This window comes from Camellia sinensis, chromosome 4 (genome assembly GCF_055761805.1).
Source record: "Camellia sinensis isolate YWXY chromosome 4, ASM5576180v1, whole genome shotgun sequence".
Lineage (NCBI taxonomy): Eukaryota > Viridiplantae > Streptophyta > Magnoliopsida > Ericales > Theaceae > Camellia > Camellia sinensis.
The window spans coordinates 178,551,492-178,575,551 of NC_138964.1; the positions used below are offsets into that span (position 1 = coordinate 178,551,492).

At 39.7% G+C, this 24,060-nt stretch overlaps 1 protein-coding gene and 1 non-coding gene across 2 annotated transcripts; one reads left to right on the forward strand and one right to left on the reverse strand.

Moving 5' to 3' along the window:
* Positions 1 to 4,359: 4,359 nt before the first annotated feature.
* Positions 4,360 to 4,432, forward strand: TRNAK-UUU (transfer RNA lysine (anticodon UUU)). Its single transcript has one exon. It is a non-coding gene; the product is annotated as a tRNA-Lys (tRNA).
* Positions 4,433 to 22,300: 17,868 nt separating this feature from the next.
* Positions 22,301 to 23,762, reverse strand: LOC114314351 (uncharacterized). Its single transcript, XM_082923886.1, has 2 exons — positions 23,378 to 23,762; positions 22,301 to 23,178 (listed from the first exon to the last, which is right to left on the reverse strand). Exons 1-2 carry the CDS (start codon positions 23,760 to 23,762, stop codon positions 22,301 to 22,303), a joined length of 1,263 nt encoding a protein of 420 aa, XP_082780012.1.
* Positions 23,763 to 24,060: the final 298 nt, after the last annotated feature.

Genomic DNA, 24,060 nt, shown 5'->3' on the forward strand with positions numbered 1-24,060 from the left:
TTGCCATTTTTCCTACCATTTCTTCTTTCTATCATCATAATTATATTCTACAATTTTCTATCATTAAATTTTACTTGAACATATTCTTATTGAGTGATAATATACAAACATAAATTTTATATAAGATTTTCAAATACAACGATATAGCTTAATGTTGACCTTTCATTTTAAAACAAAACACTCATAAATATGATTTTTATTTACAGCATCACTACCACAACATTTTTATGATATTTTTTGTATATGAATGGAATTTTTCATTTTTATTTCTACCATCATTTTTCTTTCACGTCTATTCACCCACATTTATTACAGTATTACCAAACACCGTCATTCACATTTATTACAGTATTACTGAATTTTTGTATTTTTTTTTTGTATTTGGTGATTTTTTTTTTTAAAAAAATCACAAAATATTATACTTAAGTATATCTAGATTGGGTGTATCAAAAAAATAAAATAAAAAAATCACTTAAAATATTTTTAAAAAAATTCAGTAAAAATAAAAAAGCATGAAAAATAATAAAAAGAAAATTTGTGTGAGTTAAACCAAAAAAAATAATTGTTAAAATGACAGAAACAAAATATCTGATAGGGGAGTAAGTGTAATTTTTCAAACATACGAGGGGATCTGTATTAAACAGAAATTTCAAGGGTGTCAGTGTAATTTACCCTTTTTATATAATTTTATCTTTTGAAATGTTAAAAATATTTTTTTAGTATTTATTTTTATCAAATAAGCTTTTATTTTTAATTTTTTTGAAAAAAATTATTTTTAAAATCAAATCAAACGTGAATGGTGTCATTATGTGAACGGATTAACTTTGAGTTCATTTTAAAATTTGTTATTTTTATGAGCTCAACTTGAGAATTGTATATGTATATTAGAATTCCATAAAAATCAAGATACTCTTTTCTTTTTCTTTTTTTTTTTATTCATACGAAGATTAAAACAAGGAGAGTTTTACAGCTACATTCCTGGGATACATCAATCCCTACTAGAGCTAACAGTGCTCATATTAGTTAGCAGAAAAGATAGAATGGAGCTTGGAGGATCCTCTAGAAAGACAGTATGCTCATGCTGGTTTACACCTAGATGGGCCAGAGCATCAGCACTCTTGTTAGCTTCTCTAGGGATGACTTTGATTGTGCATTGACAGCGCCTTAGGAGGAAGGTAGCATCCTCAATGAGTGCTCGATAGGGGGAATTTGCTGCAGGGCCATCTCGAACCAGCTCCATAGTTGACTGTGAGTCTGTCTCAACTTCAATGTTGGTCAATCCCTTCTCCATGATAATGGTTAACCCTCTGTAAACGCCTCACAATTCGGCTTCCAAGCTTGTGCAATTGCCTAAATAGCTGAAGTACCTCCACACCCAGGATCCAACTTCATCTCTGAGCAGCCCTCCAAACCCAGACTGGCCTGGGTCTCCTTCGGAGCTTCCATCCGTGTTTAGTTTGAGTTTACATGCAAAAGGACAAGACCACACCATTAGATTGGGATCTCTGAAATGTGGATTCAAGATGGCTTGGAATGCCTCCTGAGATTCCATAGCTTGTGCAAAGATGGATTTAACAGTAATATGGATAGGAGGGGATAGATTATCAAACACTTCCTTGTTCCGCCATTTCCAAATGCTCCAGTGTGTTGTCAAAAATAATGTAGACCACTGAATATTGCGCACCTGAACCTGACTTCTCATGTTGACCTTGATCCAATCCTGCAATGGGATGCTGATACTCTGCTGCCACCAGTCAAAATTTTGAAGGTTAATCCATATTACCTTTGCTTTAGTGCAGCCCCGAAGTAAGTGGTGCATCTCTTCTCTACCAGTGTGGCACTTGGGGCAAATTTCAGAGTTTGAAAGCTGTCTGATGAGCCTCATATGGTTGGTTAGGAGCCTTTCATGCATAACAAGCCAGAGAAAGGTTTTATGGGGGGCTTTTATTTTCCAAATCCACTGCCAATTCACTTCCTCACTGTCTTTACTCAAAATAGCTTTGTAGGCTGCAGCTGTTGAATAGTGACCACTAAGGGAACCTTTCCAATGAGGGGTATCACTAAAAGTCACATACCTAGGTCTATACAAACTGAGAATTTCCTCTTTCACTGATTGGGAGAGAAATTCATGAATAGAGGTTAAGTCCCATTGTCCTTCTTCATCAATTATAGAACTAACTTTAGTTGAGTTATCAATGTGGGCCCCTGGGAGAGTGACACACAGTGGTTGGTTACCACATCACCAATCAGTCCATAAGGCGATGCTCTCCCCAGTACCAACATTCCATTTTATATTTCTACTGAGAACCTCCTTGTTTCGGATAATGCTTTTCCAAGTGTGTGAAGCTCTCCTCTGTGTAGGCCAGTTAGAGATTGAGTGGTCCTTGAGATATTTGCCTTTAAGAATTTTGCACCAAAGCTCATCAGAGTTAATAATCAAATTCCATCCTAGCTTGGAGATGAGAGCTGAGTTCTGGCCTTTAGCTTGTCTTATGCCAAGGCCCCCATTTCTCTTAGATTTGCAAACTTGTTGCCAACTAAGCACATGGACTTTCTTCCTATCCTCTGTATTACCCTAAAGAAAATTTCTGTTAAGTTTATCAATTTGGTCACAGACCCTTCTAGGAATTTCCATGGTTTGCATGAGATGATTAGGCATAGAAGAGGTGACAGCCTTAACAAGGGTAGCTCTTCCTACAAGGGATAAAGTTTTGGCTTTCCAACCAGAGAGTTTTTTGGCCATTCTGTCAAGAATGTCTTGTAAATGATTTTTGCTAACTCTGGTATGAAGGAGAGGAGTACCCAGGTATTTCCCTAGGTCAGTAGTGATAGAAATGCCATACATATTGCTGAGAGGGAGAACGTCTTTTCTAGGGATATTAGGGGAGATGTACATTTTGGATTTATGAAAATTAATTCTTTGACCAGACATGTCACAAAACTCAGATAGAACTTCCATAATGCAACTACAATTACTTCTATTAGCTTTAGCAAAGAGAATCAAATCATCAGCAAAAAATAGGTGGGAAATGAGAGGGCTGTTATTGAAAGCTTTGAGGCCCTTCCATCTTCCACTTTCAGTTTTGATACGAATCATGTTGAAGAGATTTTCCATGCATAGGACAAACAAATAAGGGGAGAGAGGATCCCCTTGTCTGAGACCTCTTCCCACACTGATGCTAGGTAAGGTTTCACCATTCCAGACTATGGCAGAATTTACAGAAGTCACACAATTCATGATGAGAGTGATCCAGTCAGGAGTTAGCTTGAATTCTTTGAGCGTATGGTGTATGAAATCCCAGGAAATTCAATTGTAGGCTTTCTCAAGGTCAATTTTGAGGATCATACCGCCAAGCTTACCTTTTTTACATCTACGTGTATGAAGGATTTCTTGGGTTATGATAATATTATCAGTGGTGGTTCTGCCAGAGATGAAGCTGTACTGGTCGGGGCTGATAAGGTCAGGAAGGAGAGGTCTGAGCCTGTTGACAATGATTTTGGCGATGGATTTATAAATGACATTGCAAAGATTGATGGGTCTAAATTGTTTTAAAGACTCAGGATTATCCAACATGGGTATGAGGGTGATGAGAGTTTCATTGATATCTTTGGGGACATTTTTGTGATGGAAACAGTCTTGGATAAAATGGCAAACAGAGGTGCTAATAGTGTTCCAGTGTTTGTGGTAAAAGACAGCTTGGAGGCCATCCTTCCCCAGGGCTTTGAAAGCTTTAATGTTTTTGATGGTTGTCCATATTTCGGAGTTAGACACAGGGGCAAGGAGACGATTATTATCTTCAGAGGTGAAGCAAGTTCTAGCAATGTTAAACCATGTATCCACAAGATGGGAAGCCTCGGATTGGAAGAGTTTACCAAAATGATCCAAGATGTGGCTTTTGAGGTCATTAGTATTCGAGATCCAAGATGTGGCTTTTAAAAATCAAGATACTCAATTCATGATTTGATTGATTAAAGTTCATTTCAAATTAGTTCAAATTTTTTTTGAACAACTGGGGGTTTTCCAATGAACTGGAGGTAAAAAATTAAAATTTAGGCCTTGCTTGTCATCTCTTAAAAAAGTCAAAAAGTCACTATTCTATTTAAGTCATATCATTTTATTTAAGTCACATTACCTCTCTGCCACATCGTTTCAAACCTAATTTATACCTAACTCATATTTCATAAAAAATCAAAATATATATTTATTTAGAACATTTCAAACAACCCCTTAAATCGTAGTAAATATATTACCAGCATGGGGCACACCATAATTTGCTTATATCTTAAAGGGGGTGAGTGGCTTACTCTTAAAAATTCTGTTTTAAGATATATATTCTTATGGGTACACAAGAGGTATAAGCCGTCTTAGCTCAGCTGGTAGAGCGCGTGGCTTTTAACCACGTGGTCGTGGGTTCGATTCCCACAGACGGCGGCGTTGTTACTTTTTTCAAATGTACATTATTTCATACGAATCCATATATAAAAATTCAGAAATTATTTAAAATTTTATATTAATTTAGATTTATTTCATATATAAATCTCACAATTTATTCATTCAATTTTTATTATACATATATACCTATTTTTGGACCTTAGTTTTTTTAGTATCTCTTTTATTCACAAGTCAATTTTAATAAAGAATTTATATTGAATGAAATTATTAAAAACAATATTTACTCTAAAATAGTAGACAAAATACATTATCTTTAATTAAAAAAAAAAACCTATATTAACCTTTAAATTTTATTTTACGTATTTTTTTTTATTGAGTTATGTAAGGAATTTAAAAATGTTAGGATAATCTTTAATAGAAATAAAATTAAAATGTATGACTAATTCTTTATTAAATATGTTATTTGTGTCAATTTTTGCGGTATGTTTAACCAACTAAGCCTAGTCTAGTTGGCCATCACACCTTCCTTAGGGCTTAGTCCTAAGAAGGTCATGGGTTCAATTCTCTTTAGGGGGTTGAATTAAGAGAGTGCAGCTCATAGGTGCTAATCTAACAATTAACATCTGCCGATTAAAAAAAAAAAATTTATGATATGCGCTACTAACCTAATACATGTTTAATATTTATATTATTGGATTATGTTATATATATATATATGTGTGTGTGTCGAAAAATAATCCATCCTAATCCATTAAATTCATATATGATTCGAATCATTTGAAAATTTCTCACCCTTAAGTTATGTTTAGGTATAAAATTTCTCCTTCTCTTCTGGTGCGGTCCCTCCCCCTATGGATTTTTATAAAGTTAATGTTAATGGGGCCATGTTTTCATTACATTCTGCCATAGGTATTGTCGGTGAAAATACCAAAAAAAATTATATTTTATTAATAAATAATGCAAAAAAAATAAGATACAAATAGATCAGGCTGAGGCACAGATATCTCATTTTTTTTAAGGAGATCAAGCCTACTGCGGTAGGAAGAATCCAAATACCGATGCAGCAGTCACAAAACTATGACTTGTCCCCTCCAGGATACAACAGCTTAATCACTTGTCGTACGGTACAGGCCAACTCTACACAAGATGATGAACCCAAAACTCCACCAAGAAAAACACCACAAGAATCCAAATACTGATGCAGCAGTCACAAAACTATGACTTGTCCCCTCCAAGATACAACAGCCTAATCACTTGTTGTATGGTACAGGCCAACTCTACACAAGATGATGAACCCAAAACTCCACCAAGAAAAACACCATTCTTTGCTAGTAATTTCTCTTGTATAGAAAATAGTTGATGTGTTGGTGAAGAAAACAGTAGAAGAGAGGAGCTATTTATAGGCCACTAGGACCTTACAAATTACACAAAAAAATAATGATGACCATTAAACTAGAGAAAATGGAGAGACTCCAAATAATAACTCACCACCAAGTTCATAAATTCTAATTAATAATCTCCATTCATGAACGAGACAAAAGGTCACTAAAGTAATGAATCTCCATTCATGAACAAGATGATATTCATGAATAAAACAAAAGAAGATTCATAAACAAAAATATAAATAAATAAATAAATGATATTAAAATGGTCCAACAATCCCCACTCATTTTAATATCAACAAGGACAAGAGAGATTACCAAACAAAGATAGACTAGTATGCATCATGAAGGTGTGCTCTGCATTGAATCTTCATTAGTGAAACAGTAACCTCTACTCCAGAGTCAGTAGAGGTCTCAAACTTAAACTATGACTGCTTAGGGGAAATAAAGTATTACTGCTCACCCATTATAATCTAGGTATTGACATGAGCTTTTAATAGCTAGCACATTACGGCCTTGTGCTTATCCCAGTTTTCATGAGCATATTTGAGAATAAGACTTTTTTTCATAGAAAGCGGCCACACTTTCATGCTCACATAGTTGAAATCTGTCAAGGATGTTCCTGTAATTTATACACCCCACTCAACAAGAACTACAAAATTTCATTAAGAGTATAAAAACTCAACCTTCTAATATTACAGGACAAGGATAACAAAATATTAAAGAGTGCATTTTTACAATCATCATATGATTCGTTCTTCCCATTGAACCTAGTTACAGAATCTCTGGTCCCTAGGTTGGGTATTCTCATACATGGTTTATGATTTTATAGGCTTCAAACCTATCCCCCTCAATGTATTCTAGACCCTATCTCTTGCCAAGGCCTTGGTTAACGGATCCACAAGATTATCACAAGATTTTACATAATTCACAGTTATGACGCCATTAGTCAAATAGGATCTCATATTACTATGTTTTCTTCGAATAGGTCTGGATTTACTATTATAAAAATGGTTGTTCACTCTACCAATAACAGCAGTGCTATCACAATGAATTAACACAGGAGAAATTAGTTTTTCCCAAAAAGGGATTTCATGTAACAAATCTCTTAACCAATTCGCTTCCTCACATGCTGAAGCTAACGCTATAAGCTCAGCTTCCATTGTATAATTAGTAATTATAGTCTGTTTTTTAGACTTCCAACATATAGCACCACCACCCAAGGTAAAAATAAAACCCGAGGTAGAGAGAGAATCACCTGACAAAGTGTTCCAATCGGCATCACTATATCCCTCAAGTACCGCATGATACTTGTTATAAAACAAACCATAATTTTTGATACCAAATAAATATTTCATAATTCTTTCCATGGCTAGCCAATGAGCTTGACTTGGCTTGCTAGTAAACCTGCTAAGTACTCCAACAGTATATGCAATGTCAGGTCTAGTGTAATCAATAGCATATCTCAAACTACCAATCATGCTAGCATATTCCTTTTGATTAATCACTTCTTTTTCATTTGCTACAACAAATAAATGTATGCTTGCATCAAAAGGAGTAGTAACATGTTTACAGTCTAGAAAATTATATTTATTTAAAATTTTCTCAATATAATGCGACTGATCAAGAAAAATACCATCATTAGTCTTGGTAATTTTAATTCCCAAAATAAAATTGGCTTCACCAAGATCTTTCATATCAAAGTGACTATTAAGCATATCTTTAGTCTCATTTATGATATGCAAATTAGAGCAAAAAATAAGTAGATCATCTACATATAGGCTAATAAATACATGTGCATTCTTACAAGTTTTATAATATATGCACTTATCACATTCATTAGTCTTATAGCCATTCTCAAGCATGCAAGAATCAAATTTCTCATACCACTGTTTAGGAGCTTGTTTTAAACCATAAAGGGATTTAGTTAACTTACACACCTTGCTTTCTTGGCCAGGCTCCATAAAGCCTTTGGGTTGATCTATGTAAATCTCCTCATCTTGATCTCCATTTAAAAATACTGTTTTCACATCCATTTGATAAATTTTTAAATCATGAATTGCACCACTGCTATCAACAATCTAATGGATGTAACTCTAGTAACCGGAGAAAAAGTATCAAAGAAATCAAGATCAACTTGTTGCTTAAAACCTTTAGCGACAAGTCTCGCTTTATATTTATCTATAGTTCCATCCGGTTTAAGTTTCTTATGAAGGACCCATTTACACCCAATAGTTTTACAATCTGGAGGTAAATCCACTAGCTTCCATGTTTTATTTGAAAGTAGTGAATCTATCTCATCATTTACAGGCTCTCTCCAGAAAATAGCATCAGGTGATGATAAAACTTCTTGCATTGTAAAAGAAATTTCTTCCACATTGTAAAGATAATAGTCAGGGTCAAAAACTTTTTCAACTCTAGCTCGTTTACTCCTCCTTGGTTGGATTTGGGAATTTTCTTGTTCTTGAAAAACTTGAGATGGAGTAGAAGAGCTAGGCATGGATAAAATATTTTCAGAAATTATTTGACCCCTACTATTTCTAGATTTGAAAGGAAAATTTATTTTCATGAAAAATAGCATCACCTGATTCAAAAATAATATTATTTTCCATATCACAAAATCGATAGGCTGTACTATGCAATGCATACTCAAGAAAAGCACAGGTGGTAGCTCGTTCACCCAATTTGGGTCGTTTAGGATCTGCAAGCCTCACAAAGGCTAAACAACCCCAAACCCTCAAATAACCTAGATTTGGTTTATGCCCCCGCCACAACTCATAAGGTACAATTTTAGTCTTTTTGTGTGGCACTCTATTTATCACATGGCAAGCTGTCAAAATAGCCTCGCCCCAAAGATTTGAGGGAGCACCTGAATCAATAAGCATAACATTCGTCAAGTCAATTAACGTTCTATTTTTTCTTTCAGCTACGCCATTAGATGAATGTGAATATGGTGGAGTAGTCTCATGAATAATTCCCAATGACTGAACAAAATAGTTGAATCCAAGAGATTCATACTTTTGGCCTCTATTACTTCTAATTCTCTTAATTTTTTTACCGAATTGATTTTCCACTCAAAGAAGGAATTCTTTAAATTTCTCAAAAGTATCACTCTTATTTTTTAATAAATATACATTTGTGTATTTTGAAAAATCATTAATAAAAGTGATAAAATATCGGTTACCACCCTGAGTTAAAATTCCTTCAAACTCACACAAATCAGCATGAAATAATTCTAGCAATTCAATATTTTTTTCAACACTTTTATGAGGCCTCTTGGTAATTTTTGCTTTACTGTAAACTTCACATTTCTCAATTTTTTTTGTCATTTTAGGAATTAATCATAAACTACTCATGATTCCCACATATTTACTGTTAATACGACACAGGTGAGCATGCCAAAAATTAATAGAAGACAACATATAAACCGAATTGGTAGATGGTTTATTAATCTCAACATTCAATTTGAACATCCCATCACAAGCATAACCCTTACCTACAAAAATACCCTTTTTGGTAATCACATATTGATCAGATTCCATAGTTTGCTTAAAACCAGCCTTATTTAACAAATAACTTGACATCAAGTTCTTCCTCAAAGACGGTGTATAAAGCACATCTTTTAAAGTAAGTACACATCCAGAGGTGAACTTAAGGTCAACCTCACCACTCCCAAGTATCTTGGTTTGACTAGAGTCACCAAGTATAATTGTTTTCTCATCATCAAAGGGAGTATACACCTTGAACCAAGCTTGATCATAACAAACATGTCTATTGGCACCAGAATTTGCCCACTAACCGTCCACATAATTAACCATGCAAATGTCTATAATCATTGCCACAAATGGCTCCTCGATAACGTTAGCCTTTGGGGTAGGTGTACGTTTTCGAAATTTGCAAGGTCAAGCAATATGCCTTTTTGCCACAGACAAAGCATGCAAAATTTTGAGGTGATGGACCTTGGTTCTTGAGAGGGTAAAATGTGTGAAGCTTGGGCCGAGCTGGAACCAGATTTATGGTGAGTCAAATAGTGGGCCGAGGTGAATGGGCTTCGCTATTGGGCCTTGTTAGCCTGGTCATGAATGACTGAGGTTAGCTCGGCTTGAGTATTCTGAACTGAGGTACAGGGAGCCGTGTTGTAGCAGGGTGGAACCGTGCAAAGTAAAGCGAGGTAGGACCGAGCTAAGGAAAGCCCGGTGAAATCTGTCGCTTCAGGATGTGTTAGCCCGGTCGTTTTGTCATACTACCGAGGTAAGACCATTTCACTTGGTTAATGCAGTGAGAAGGGTGTTAAGGGATAAGCCTTATCTCTTAGAGATGTAATTCCTAGGAGGACTCTACATTGAGGAGTAAGAGTCCTACTAGGATTGTGCCAGGCGAAATCTATAAAAGCTCATAGCAGGACCTATGTATAGGTATCACAACTTTGATTTTCGAATACACAGAGCTTTTGTCTATTTGTCTATTTTGTTACTTAGGCATCGGAGAGGTATCTGGCACACACCCGCTGGCTAGCTCACGTTTGTGTTTTTAGGGAGTAAAGTGACGACGTTCGGAGGAAACGCAAACTTGATTAACAAGATTATATGAGAACATTATTTCATGCTCGTACAATTGGCGCCGTCTGTGGGAACTTCATAAAGAAAAAAACCTCTTGATCAAATTTTCCTCTCTAGTTGAAGGCAATGGCGCACAATGAAGACTTGCCGCAATCTGCTGTGGATGGGCAAACCCCGGAGGAGGGTGGGAGGCGTGAAGGTTTATCTTCTATCCCACCCATGGCGGATTTAGAACCCCAGCGATGGAACTCCCGGAGGGATGCGTGGGAGAGACGGGGCACTAGCCCCTGTCGCTCTCAAAGTCCTAAAAGACAGAGGCGGAAGCTGGATCCTCAAGTTCTGGAGGGTCGCGTGAGGGAGAAAAACGAGTTAATTAGGAGGATGACGACAGACGTGGAGACAATGAAGCACCAGATAAAAGGAAAAGAAGTGGCGACTGGAGAGGGGCGCAAAGGTAACACGCCCTCTCGCCACTCAGGAGATCGTGGCAGACATACCACACCATCGCAAGCAGAAAATAGGAGCGTTAGAACAGGCGATACTCAGTCAAGGACTTTTAGGACTCATCACTCTAGGTCTGAGAAAATGAGGAATGAAAGGTCATATATAAAGGGAAGCAACTATCACCCCTCGCATACGCACCAGACGACATCTAGGCACACGGAGTTGCCTAGATCAGTGGACATACATACAGTACTCAAGGAAAGGGCCCGACGGAAGGGGGACACTCGGGCTCGCGACCTACGCAGAGTTTCAGCACTACAGGGATTGGCCCCTAGGACACATGGGAGTGTTGAGGTAGGGATGCCAATGTCGCGCCTTGTTTATGAATCAGCAGATAAGGTATTAGCAAGGCTGCAGAGCTCGCCGTTCGTTCCGACAATAGAGAACGCACCACTACCTTCAAGCTTCCACCATCCCAAATTCATTTCTTATGAGGGGAAGACGGATCCCTACATGCACTTAAGCCACTTTCGCTAGGTTGTGGGAGTATACCGGCAAAACGAGGCCTTAATGTGTATCTTGTTCCTATCCATCCTTGGCGACCTTGGTTTAATCTGGTTCGAAAGGCTACTAGAAGGCAGCATCGCCTTATGGGCACAATTGGCAGAAGTGTTCGTAACTAGATTTAGAACGAACACCAAAACACCAATGGAGATCGACCAGTTACTCCCCATTGACATGGGCGAAAAAGAAACATTGAGGTCTTATAACAGTCACTATTGGGAGACCTTCATCCAGATTGGGGATTGCCCTACCAATCTTGCCATTGGACAATATAAACGGGGTTTACCAGTCGGAAACAAATTAAGGGACTCAATAACAATGATGCCACCTCTCACGATGGAGGCCTTAATGGAGAGAGTGCATCAACACATCCGAGTAAAGGAAGATAGCGCCCGTGCTAAAGCAAAATCTGGCACAACAGCGATGCCAAATAAAAAGACTACAGCGAAAGTCAACATGGTGGAACAGCCAAGCAGGAATGGATGCGGCAGGCGAGCCAACAGAGAGGACCCAGAAAAAAGGAACTTAAGAGTCCGCACTGCCATGACCACAGTATTCAATAAACCTATCTACCGGATTCTTAATGAGATACGTAATGAACCTTCGTCCGGTGGCCAGCTAAGTTGGGAGAAGCACAAAAAGGCTATAACGAGAGATCCCGGTGCACCTTCCATGATGAAAAGGGGCACCACACTGAAAATTACACGTCATTGAGGCAACATCTGAAGGCGTTAGTGGCAGCTGGGGACTTGGACCAGTACATAGAAGGAGGGACACGGCCAGCCTCCCAGGACCACAACAAACCAAACGGGATGCTAGATGACGGTCCACCCCAAGATGTGATTAACGTCGTACATAGGATCATCGAACTTGAGTGAGTATGTGAACTCAGGGGGATGATAAAAAAGGACGAACACTTGAGGGAGGTATTAAGTGCACAGTCTACCATCAAGAAGGGCAAAACAGAGGCTACGAACATTATATCCTTCTCAGACAAGGATCTAGCAAGGCTATATTGCCCTCACAATGACGCACTGGTGGTGACTTTGCGCATCAAAAATTTCGACATCAAGCGGATTCTGATTGACCAAGGAAGCTCATGTGAGATAATGTACTACGAGACCTTCAAACAGCTGAAATTGGAGGACAAAGACTTGGCACCCGCGACATCTCCCCTTGTCGGATTCAACGCAATGCCAGAGTGGCCAGTAGGCAAAATAATCCTCCCAGTTAAGGCAGGAACCATGACAAAATAGGTGGAATTCTGGGTGTTGAAAGTCCCTTCCACTTACAACATAATCTTGGGGAGGACATGGCTGCATGCCACGCGCTCAGTGACATCAACCTACCATCAGGCATTATGATTTCCCAACAAAACCGACGTGATTGAAGAAGTCTTAGGAGACCAAATCATGTCGAAGCAATGTTTCGTCATAGTAAATGGAAGCCGTGATGCAAAAGGGTTTGTACAAATGCTGGAAGAGCCAGAGAGCAATGAACTGTTTTCAGATGTTGGCAAGGCAGCCGAACAGAAGGCAGTGGAAGACTTGGTAGAGGTAATGATAGATGAAAAGAACCCAAAAAAGTTCTTTTTGCTCGGCTCGTCGTTGTCCAGCACTGAGAGAATAGAGGTCATGAAATTCTTAACCTCTAACATCAAAGTGTTTGCCTGGACACCATACGACATGCCTGGCATTGACCCAAACTTCATCTGTCACCAACTTAATGTCCACCCAACTGCCAGACCAATTATACAACGCACTCGAGATCAGCACTCCACCACGCGGAGATAGTGGCGGAGGAAGTGGAAAACTTACTGGAGGCAGGAGCCATCAGAGAAGTGCACTATCCCAGGTGGATCTCCAATATTGTTGCAGTGCCAAAGAAGAACGGAAAATGGCGTGTTTGTGTGGACTACAAAACAATCAACAAGGCATGCCTAAAAGACAGTTTTTCCCTCCCACGGATAGATCAACTGGTAGACTTGACGGCAAGACACAATCGACTTAGCTTCCTCGATACGTATAGAGGTTACCATCAGATCGCTATGTACGAACCAGACCAGGAGGTCACTTCATTTACAACACCTAGAGGGTTGTATTGTTACAAGGTCATGCCCTTTGGCCTAAAGAACGCAGGGGCAACATTCCAACAGATGGTCATCAAAATGTTTGAACCATTGTTAGGCAGAACAATGGAGGCTTACATAGATAACATGGTGGTTAAAAGCAAGGATGAGAAGGACCATCTCAGGGACCTAAGTGAAATGTTCTAGATTATGAAAAAGAACAAGTTGCGTCTAAATGCATCCAAGTGTGCATTCGGCGTTGGATTAGGCAAATTCTTAGGTTTCCCAGTGACCAACCGACGTATAGAAGCAGACCCCTCTCAGATCAAAGCAATCTAGGATCTTGAGAGGACCAACACAGTTAAAGAAGTGCATCATCTCACTGGCCTAGCAGCCGCACTTAATCGGTTCATAAGTCGGTCGTCAGATAGATGTCGACCATTCTTCCAAGCCTTGAAAGCCAAATTTGAGTGGGATGAAGAATGCGACCACGCCTTAGAGAGCCTGAAGGACTACATGACCTCTCCTCCATTATTAGTAACCCCAGTGCCAGGAGAAGAGCTCTTTTCATACTTGGCAGTTTCACAGCATGCAATCAGTGCAGTGTTGGTCAGAACGAAAGGAATCCAACACTTGTCTTCTTTTATGTTAGCAAAACCTTGCTGGATGCGGAAATAAGGTACCTACCATTGGAAAAGTTGGCCTTAGCTTTGATGATGGCCGCAAGAAAGTTGTCGCATTATTTCCATGCCCACATCATAATCGTCCTAACAGCTTTCCCATTAAAGGCTTTGTTTGAAAGGACGGACTTTTCTGGACGAATCTTGAAATGGTAGTAGAGCTGGGACAGTTTGATATCAAGTTTTAACCCAGAACCGCAATAAAAGCCCAAGCTTTTACAGACTTTGTGGCTGAATTCACACCAGGAAGCCATCATATCTGCCCAATTGACTTGACCGACGCAACCGAAAAAATGAAAGAAAGTGCCGCTGGAACTGTGCAGCCCCTAATACAGGATGCCCAACCACATTGCAAGCCTTACAGGATTGAAGACAGTAAGGAAGGGACAAACCATGCTATTCCCAGCAACGACTCATCAACAAGAAAAAACTTGGGGCAGTCAGATAGTGAAGAGCAAACCCCAACAACAAGCATGGACTTGGAAGAAAACATCAGCAACGCGCATAACCCCAAGACATCAGCCGACCCCTCTACTTGTTAGAAACTATTCGTCGGAGAGATGTGGAAGCTCTTTGTGGATAGAGCATTCAATAGGCACGGTCCAGGACTTGGCATAGTCCTCATCTCACCAAATGGCCTAATAGTGGAACAAGCAGTCAACCTTAGCGTCCCAGCATCAAATAATGAGGCGGAGTATGAAGCACTTTTTGCAGGCCTAAAAACAACACTTTTCATGAAGGCCACCGAACTAATGGTTTATAGTGACTCCTAACTGGTAGTAAACCAGATTTCAGGCGACTACGAGGCGAAAGATGAGAGGATGGCTAAGTACCAGGAGTTAGTCAGAAAGGAGATCATGAAGTTCAAAGTAGTGCGGATAGAGCAAATCGGCCGAGAAGAAAACAGTAGAGCAGATGAACTAGCAAGTTTTGCTTCAATGGCAGATACATCTATCTCACATCCATTACTAATCGATTTCCTATCCAGACCAAGCATTGAAGAATCCGAAGTAGTTGAGGTATGTTGCGCCGAACTAGGCCCTTCATGGATGGATCCCATCGTAGTGTTCCTAAAAGACGGCATCTTACCTGAAGAGAAGAAAGAGACCAACAAAATAAGAGCAAAGTCACAATGATTTTGGCTCTCTCCATCATTGGCGTTATACAAAAAATCCTTCACAGGACCTTACTTGAAATGTGTCCATCCTAGCTAGGTCGAAGCATTCTTGTTCAAGATACATGAAGGCGTATGCGGAAGCCACCAAGGGGGAAGATCATTGGCTTACAGGGCGATCTCACAAGGATATTGGTGGCCATACATGCAGGCAGATTCTGAGAAATATGTCAAAAGGTATGAGAAATATCAGAAGTTCGCACATCAGATACACCAGCCAGCCAGAGAGCTTCTACCATTAACTAGCCCATGGCCCTTCGCAATGTGGGGCTTGGACATAGTAGGACCACTTCCAACGGTACTCGGCAACAGAAAGTTCTTTTTTGCAGCAACAGACTACTTCACAAAGTGGGTGGAGGCAGAAGCACTCGCATCAATAAAGGAGAAAGATGTGAAGAAGTTCGTCTGACAGAATATCATAACTCGATTCGGCATACCTAAGGCTCTAATATTCGACAATGGCAATCAGTTCAACGGCAAAATCTTCAGGGGCTTTTGCGAGGAATACAAGATAGAATTCTACAACTCTACACCTATATACCCTCAAGCAAATGGCCAAGCAGAAGCTTCAATCAAAGTTGCCCTAGATGGTTTAAAGAAAAGGCTGGAGAGAGCAAAAGGCAAGTGGGCTGAGGAGCTTCCTCATGTTTTATGGGTGTACCGTACCACACCTCGGCGGTCAACTGGAGAAACGCCTTTTTCCCTGGCTTATGGCATGGAGGCAGTAATCCCATTGGAAGTAGGCCTCCCCACTATTAGAAGTGAAAATTTTGACCCAGACTTAAATGGAGAAGCCATAGCCTTGGAACTCGACCTTGCAGAAGAGAGAAGAGAAAGGGCTCTAGTTCACATTGCTTCGTATCAGTAGGAGTTATCTAGAAAATATAACAAAACGGTGCATCCACGGCAATTCAAGATTGGGGATTGAGTATTACGCAAAGTAATGGGCAACACTTTGGTACCCAGAGATGGCAAGTTGGGACTTAACTGGGAAGGACCATACAAAGTGGTTGGTTTAGCGGGAAAATGGGCATATCACTTGGAAGATAGAGACAACAAGGCTATTTCCAGGCCATGGAACACTGTCAATCTTAAGTTATTTTATTTTTCTTAGAATATTTATAATTTTTTCCCTTTTTCAAATAAAACAAGTACTTTACTTTTCCAGCATAAGTCTTTCTATTGTAAAAGTTGTTTTCAGTCATTGCCAGCAAGGGGCAATCAGAAAGTTTGGCAGGAATAACCAAACAAATTAGCTCTCTTCAGCCGAGATAAGGATCTAGGTTGAAGAATGTTGGTCGGAATAACCAACATTGAGATCTCTTCAGCTGAGATAAGGATCTAGGCTAAAGAGGTTGGCAGGAATAACCAACATTTATCTCTCTTCAGCCGAGATAAGGATCTAGGCTGAAGAGGTTGGCAGGAAGAACCAACGTTTATCTCTCTTTAGCTGAGATAAGGATCTGGGCTAAAGAGGTTGGCAGGAATAACTAACATTTATCTCTTTTCAGCCAAGATAAGGATCTGGGCTGAAGAGGTTGGCAGGAATAACAAACATTTATCTCTCTTCAGCCGAGATCAGGATCTGGGTTGAAGAGGTTGGCAAGAATAACCAACGTTTATCTCTCTTCAGCCGAGATCAGGATCTGGGCTGGAGAAGGTTAGCTGGTATGACAAACATAAAACAGATTAAAAATCTAATAAACCGAGATGTCAATCTTGGCCAAAAAAGTTCCAGACATGCTAAATAAAATCAAGACAAACACAAGCAGGATATGAACCAGATAAAAAAAAGAACAGATTTCGTTCAAGATTAAAACTGCACTACAAGAGGTGAGGCTTCAGCCCGGTTACAAATTCTTACAAAAAAATTGGCATTGAAAGAAGAAAATACAAGATCAGGCAAAAAGATCATCCAGATCTGCATCCAGGACAACCCGAGCTTCACCACTCGGTAGCCCGGTTCAAGCAGGAAGGTCGGTCACAACCACATTTTCAACCGTAATGGGCACCGGTGGCTCCACCTAAGCTGACTGGGCAGTTTGGAGATCGGGATCATTGGTAGTAGCTGGGGTGTTGTTGGGCTTTGGGGATGTCTCCTCTTCTTTCTCTACTTGAAGAAGTTTTTGCTGAATGGCATTGGCGTAGTCCGCCATATAACTCAGAATGAAGTAGGGAGGAGGGTTCTGAAAGACCTCGGTTTCTTAGCCATAACCGAGCTTTGACACGGCTGCCTTCCATCCGCATTTGAAAAATATGTCCTTAGCGGCTTCACATTGCAGGATGTAGGTGGCTTTCCCTTCTCTGTAACTGCGGTCTTCAGCATCGTCCGCGCTCTTTTTCAGTTCGGCGATCTCGGCATATTTTTTCTTTTTAAGCTTGGCCAGTTCGTGCAAATGGCGGTCTTTTAGCGCGGCCAGAGCTTTCTGTTTATCCGCTTCCGCCGCGTTAATTAGCTCGGTAAGTCGGGCATTATCATATACTAGCTCGGTCGTTTTTTGCCTCACTTCGTTTAGCTCGGCTGTTTTGGCGTTGGCATCTGCCACGGCTAGCCGCGCTGTCTTACGCAGTTCTAGAACACGCTTGTGTGCAACGTGATTTTTCTGCATGGCCTGCAAAAGGAGGAATGAAGATTGTGACTAAGACCGAACAAATAGTTGTGAGAAATGAAAAACAAACAAAGGGAGTACTTACCAGCACCATCGACTTTGTTGCCGATCGGATAGCCTTGAGCTCGATTAAGTGATCATGGTGTTCCATATCGGCTGGCAGACACACGCTTTTGGCAAGATTGAAGGCCAGCGTGTGGTCCTTGTCCGCGACCACAGAGTCCATGTTCGAAATAGCCCGGTTCTTGTAGGTCATTTTGGGTGCCCACTCAGACGGGCTAGCTTGGCCAGAGAGCACGGGTTCAGGACTTGACAGCGTGGCTTCAAGGGGCACAGTGTCATTCTCGTCAACCAAGCGTTGCGGCTTGGTTGAAGCAATTTGTGTGCGTTTGCTTGGGCGAGATGAGGAGGCCCTAGCAGTTGGGAGGGCTACTACGGCCTCGTGTGTTTGGCAAGCTTGTGATATTTCAGTTTGATCCCCGCTAGCTGGAGTTGTTTCGGTTATCAGAGCTCGAACAGCTCGGTGCTTTGCCATTTCTTGCTCTTCGGTTAAGGGAACGAGGTTTATTTGTGGCAAGTTGGGGTCCGGTTCTGGTGACGGTTCCAATAGAAAATCTGTTACTCTGGTCTTCCTTCTACCACTGTATCTATATGTTGGTTCAAAATTCAAAAGCTCGGCCCGACCTCGGTGGCGATATCGAAGCGCGGCGCGGTGAGCGTCTAGGTTGGGGTATTGGTATTGGGACTTTAGCTGGTCCAAGTCTGCATAAGAACAAAGGCAACGGTTAGCGCGGTGTAAAAGTTATAAACAGCAAGAATAAGAAACAGACAAAAAGAGAACCGAGGTATCCTTATCAGCAGTCCCCTTATTCCAATTAATGTTGTAGCCCGATATTTGGGCTTCCTGGTTTTTGAAGTTGCCAGAAACCCAGAAGAAGTCATCATCATTGACGTCTTTGTCCGGTGTATTTTTAATTATTTTCTCTCGGCGTCTTCTTATTCTTAAATAATACACTCAACCGTCCTCATTTTGGCCGAGCGAGTATTGATGGAATAGCTCGGCCAAATCGAGGTTAAGGCCAAGCCGACGGTTTAGCTCGGCGATGCCGTTTATTATTCTGTATGAGTTAGTGGAAAGCTGGGTGGTGCAAAGTCTTGTCTGCCTAAGGAATTCACAAAGGAGTGGTTGAACAGGAAATCGAAGTCTAGCTTCAACAATGGATATTACGGTGAATGGAACGAAGCCCTATTTTTCCCAGGGGGTTGTATCTAGCTCGACTAAAGAAAGGTGGACATCATCAGGAATGTTATAGTCTTTACAGAATTTCGTGATAGCCCCATGAGAGTTTACTAAGAAACGGTGTTTACCCATCAAAACTTTAAATTATGTATAAAATAGCTTGGAATTGTAGCTCGGTGTTGAGATGACGTCGAGTATCTCGGTTGAGCATGCAAAGGTGTGCCTGGCCAACCTAGTGAAGTCTGCAAAGTGGAAATAAGAAGTGTTATGCCCAGATGACTGGACCGGACTAAGTAAACAGTCAATTTACAGAAAAATTGTAAAGGCTTAGCTCGGTTCATTTGAATGATAGGGAGTTCTCAGTTTGGTAGAACTTGGGCCAACACAAGGCCTCTAGCTCATTTAGAGGTTAGTATACAGGGTTATGTCCACGTTCTTCGTTTGGTTGTAACACAAGAGACAGCTCGGCATCTATGGTAACAAGAGTTTCAACTCGGTTATTGGGTAAGATTTCCAATTCGGTCTAATGCATCTATGGTAAACAAGTGTCTATCTCGGTTGTGGTGTTATTTTGGATCGAAAGCATCACATTACAGATTGTTTGCGAATCCAGTGAGTGTGATTGTTGTCCAAAAGGTTCTTACCCATTCGTGAGCAAACCATACGAGTGTGTTGTGAAAAAACATATGAATACTATGTTACATGTTGCTAGACTATACAAACAAAAAGAAAAAGGGATTGAGTTACTTACAGTTTGAAGATAGGAGGACACAGATCAAAACCGCAAGGATGGCGAGGAGAACGCAAGCTTTGCAGGTGCTATGGTTGGGAAAATGGAGACTCAAAGGGCAAGAGAGAGAAGATAAATAGTAGAGTGATTAATTCAAAAACTAGGGTTTTCGTATAGAGCATAGAATGGGCAAGACTGTTCAAAAATTGCGGAGTACGAAGACGGCTGTGATAGTTATATAGGGCCAATGAGAGCCTGCCATGTGTCCAAGAGAATAGAAAATGATTCAGACGAGCAGAGCACTCGAAAAGACGTTTATGGACCGGATTCATCGGTAGCCCGGTAGAAGGTGAGCTCGGTTGGTTTGAATGTTTCTAGCTTGGCTGGAGAAGAATAATCCCAAATCATGCACTGCAGATGGAATTAAAGGGCAATTGAGAGGGTAAAATATGTGAAGCTTGGGCCGAGCTGGAACCATATTTATGGTGAGTCAAATAATGGGCCGAGGTGAATGGGCTTCGCCACTGGGCCTTGTTAGCCCGGTCATGAATGACTGAGGTTAGCTCGGCTTGAGTATTCTGAACCGAGGTACAGGGAGCCGTGTTGTAGCAGGGTGGAACCATGTTAAGTAAAGCGAGATAGGACTGAGCTAAGGAAAGCCCGGTGAAATCTGCCACTTCACGATGTGTTAACCCGGTCGTTTTGTCATACTACCGAGGTAAGACCATTTCACTTGGTTAATGTAGTGAGAAGGGTGTTAAGGGATAAGCCTTATCTCTTAGAGGTGTAATTCCTAGGTGGACTTTACATTAAAGAGTAAGAGTCCCACTAGGATTGTACCAGGCGAAATCTATAAAAGCTCATAGCAGGACCTATGTACAGGTATCACAACTTTGATTCTCGCATACACAGAGCTTTTGTCTATTTGTCTATTTTGTTAACTTAGGCATCGGAGAGGTATCCGGTATACACCTGCCGGCTAGCTCACGTTTGTGTTTTCAGGGAGTAAAATGACGACGTTCGGAGGAAGGGCAAACTTGATCAACAGGATTATACGAGAACATTATTTCGTGCTTGTACAGTTCTTATTTGGATTAATCCATTTATTGTGAGGTTTACCATAATTCTTCATATTCTTTTTATAAGGCTTCAAATAAGCATTCTTGGAATTATAACCTTTGGGTAAGTTATTATTTGCTAAAACAAAGTTTACCTTTGTGGTAGAATTGTCATTACAAGCTTGTGTTATTTATGCATCTTGGCCTCTAGCCTCCTCTTCGACTCGGATGCGAGTGATCAACGCCTCTAAGGAAGTCTCCTTTTGTTTGTGGCGCATGCTCTTTTGGAATTCTCTCCAAGATAGCGGTAGCTTGTCAACAAGTCCTGCAACTACCAAGTTGTCACCAATCTTGATGCTTTCGGATCTTACTTCTGCAACTATCATTTGGAAATCTTGTACTTGCTCCACAACAGATTTTCCATCCACCATTTAGAAGCAAAAAAAGTGGCTAGCTGTATGCTTTTTTGCTCCTACCTCTTCAGTATCATACTTAGTCTGTAAAGCTTTCCAAATTTTCTTTGCGGAAGTGTAAGTGGTGTCATAGTAATCATAAAATTGATCAGCAAGGCAATTTAAGAGATAAAAGCGACATTTATACTCATCTGTATTATAGGAAGCCACTTTTGCTTTATGTGCCTCGTAGTCTTCATCATTCATCTCCTCGGTTGGGATTTTGTTTGGCTTTTCGGTAAGAATATATGCAACTTTCAAAAGGCTAAGGTAAAAAAGAACTTTTCCTTTCCACCTCTTAAAACGAACTCCCTTAAATTTGAAAGGCTTGTAGAGATCTCCAATTCCATCATTAGTTTTTTCTGGTACTTGTTCCATGTTTGCTCTCCTTAAAATTGTTGGTGAAAATACCAGAAAAAATTATATTTTATTGATAAATAATACAAACAAAATAAGATACAAATAAATCAGGCTGATGCACGGATATCTCGTTTTCTTTAAGGAGATCAAGCCCACTACGGTAGGAAGAATCCAAATACCGATGCAGTTGTCACAAAATTATGACTTGTCCTCTCCAGGATACAACAGCCCAACCACTTGTCGTATGGTTTAGGCCAGGCCCGGTCCTGAGATTTTTGGTGCCCAAAGCCGATAATCAACTACTAAATTTCAGGGCCCCTTCACATTCTTTTTTTATTGAATGAAAAAAAAAAATTAAGATAAATGTCAAAAGATTTGTATTAAAATCACAAAAAATACTTAGCATTATATTACAACAACTAATAAGTATCACTTGATCATCGCTCTTCTTGCATTTTTAGAAGCAAATAAATCAATCATACTTGCATAATCTAGTTTTTTTACAAAATCATTTTCAATGGATAACAATCCTAATCCATTCAATCTTTCTTGTGACATGATTGATTGAAGGTAATTTTTGATGATTTTTAACTTTGAAAAGCTTCTTTCCCCGGATGCAACTGTAACTGGAATATCAAAAGTATCCTATAAGCAACCCATGAATTTGGGAAACAATTTGCCATTAACTGCAAATGATTGAGCACTTCAATTGGTTTATTGACTTCTTTTGGCAATCTCTCTTTCAAGACTTTTAGTTCCATCAATAAATCTCTTCCATCAATATCGGAAATATCACCATGTTTTAAAAATTCTTCAAGGTTCACACACCCTGCCTTCAACGATTCATCACTGCACTTTTTCAAGTCAAACAAAAAGCCAAAGTTTTCCTCATATACTTTGAATTGTTCAAACCTATTTTTGAGTGAACAAAAGGCTTGATCAACAAAATAAATGAAGTAACCAACTCTAAATGATTCTTCAGCCGACTGGGTCACATCTCCGCTAACATTCTCATCAAATTGTTTCTTTTTAGAAATGATGCACTTTTCAACAAATGTAGGTTCAATTCCCAATTCACTTGTCATTTCTTTAGCTTCAACCATAGCCTCTGTGAAACCAACTTCTCTATACATTGCAACATACTTAACAAACCTATCTAGCTGCTTTACAGCAACTGCTATATCCATGTTTTCACTTTGAAGAAGCTTGCTAACAGAGTTCACATGAAACAACAAATTGTACCAAATTACAATACTAAACAAGAACTCAAAAGTCTCAAGTTCATGAGTTACCAGGGATTTAGCTTCACTTTTTGCAAACGAATCTGTGGTAGGATTGTTGTACAAGTCAACTAAAGCATCTCTTATTTTTGAAGCATGGTATCTTAGTGGTTTAACACTTTCAATGTGACTTTCCCAACGCGTTTGCGACAACGACTTAACCGTGAGGCCTTCCTTTAGATTATCTTTTAAAATTGCCCAACGTTGAATGGAAGATGAAAACAATACATATATGCGTTGTACCACACCAAAAAAAGTTTTTGCTTTAGAGCAAGAGTTGGCCATTTCACAAAGCATAAGGTTAAGACTATGACAACCACACGACGTATAGAATGCTCTACGATTTACTTGAAGTACTCTTGTTTGAACACCTTTGTTTTTTGCCTTTCATGTTAGAGCTATTGTCATATCCTTGCCCTCTTAAGTCACCAATATCAAGTTGAAGGTTAACTAATGCTTCTTGAAGTTTATCAAAAAGTCCTATCCCCGATGTATCATCCACATTCAAGAATTCCAAAAAAAACTCTTTCACTTTAATTGGACTTGTTGAAACATCTACACATCGTACAACAAGAGACATTTGTTCTTCATGGCTTATATCCGGTGTACAATCAAGTATGATCGAAAAGTATTTTGCTAGTTTGATTATCGACAAAGTTGCACTTTTGACTTCCCCAGCCAACATTTGTATCACCTCATTTTGAATTTTGTGACTCAGATAAGGGTAATGAATCTCACCCTTTTCTATCCGCCGCAAGTGTTGTTCCATCGTTGGATCAAACTCGCCAATTATTTCAATTATGCTTAAAAAAAGTCCATTGCTCTATTCATAAATCTTCTCATGGCTTACATGAAAAGGCAAATTATTCTTGGCAAGTGTTTTCATAACTGCAATTATCATCAATACAACCCATCTCAAGTGCTCTTTTTCTTTGTTAACTTGTTCTTGTATATTTTTATCTATTGTTTGATGCTTGCCCAATCTTTCCTCCAACTCAATCCATTTGCTCATGCAAGTAATGTGCGCGTTACCACTTTCATGGCCTTTAAGTCTGTCACCAATATTT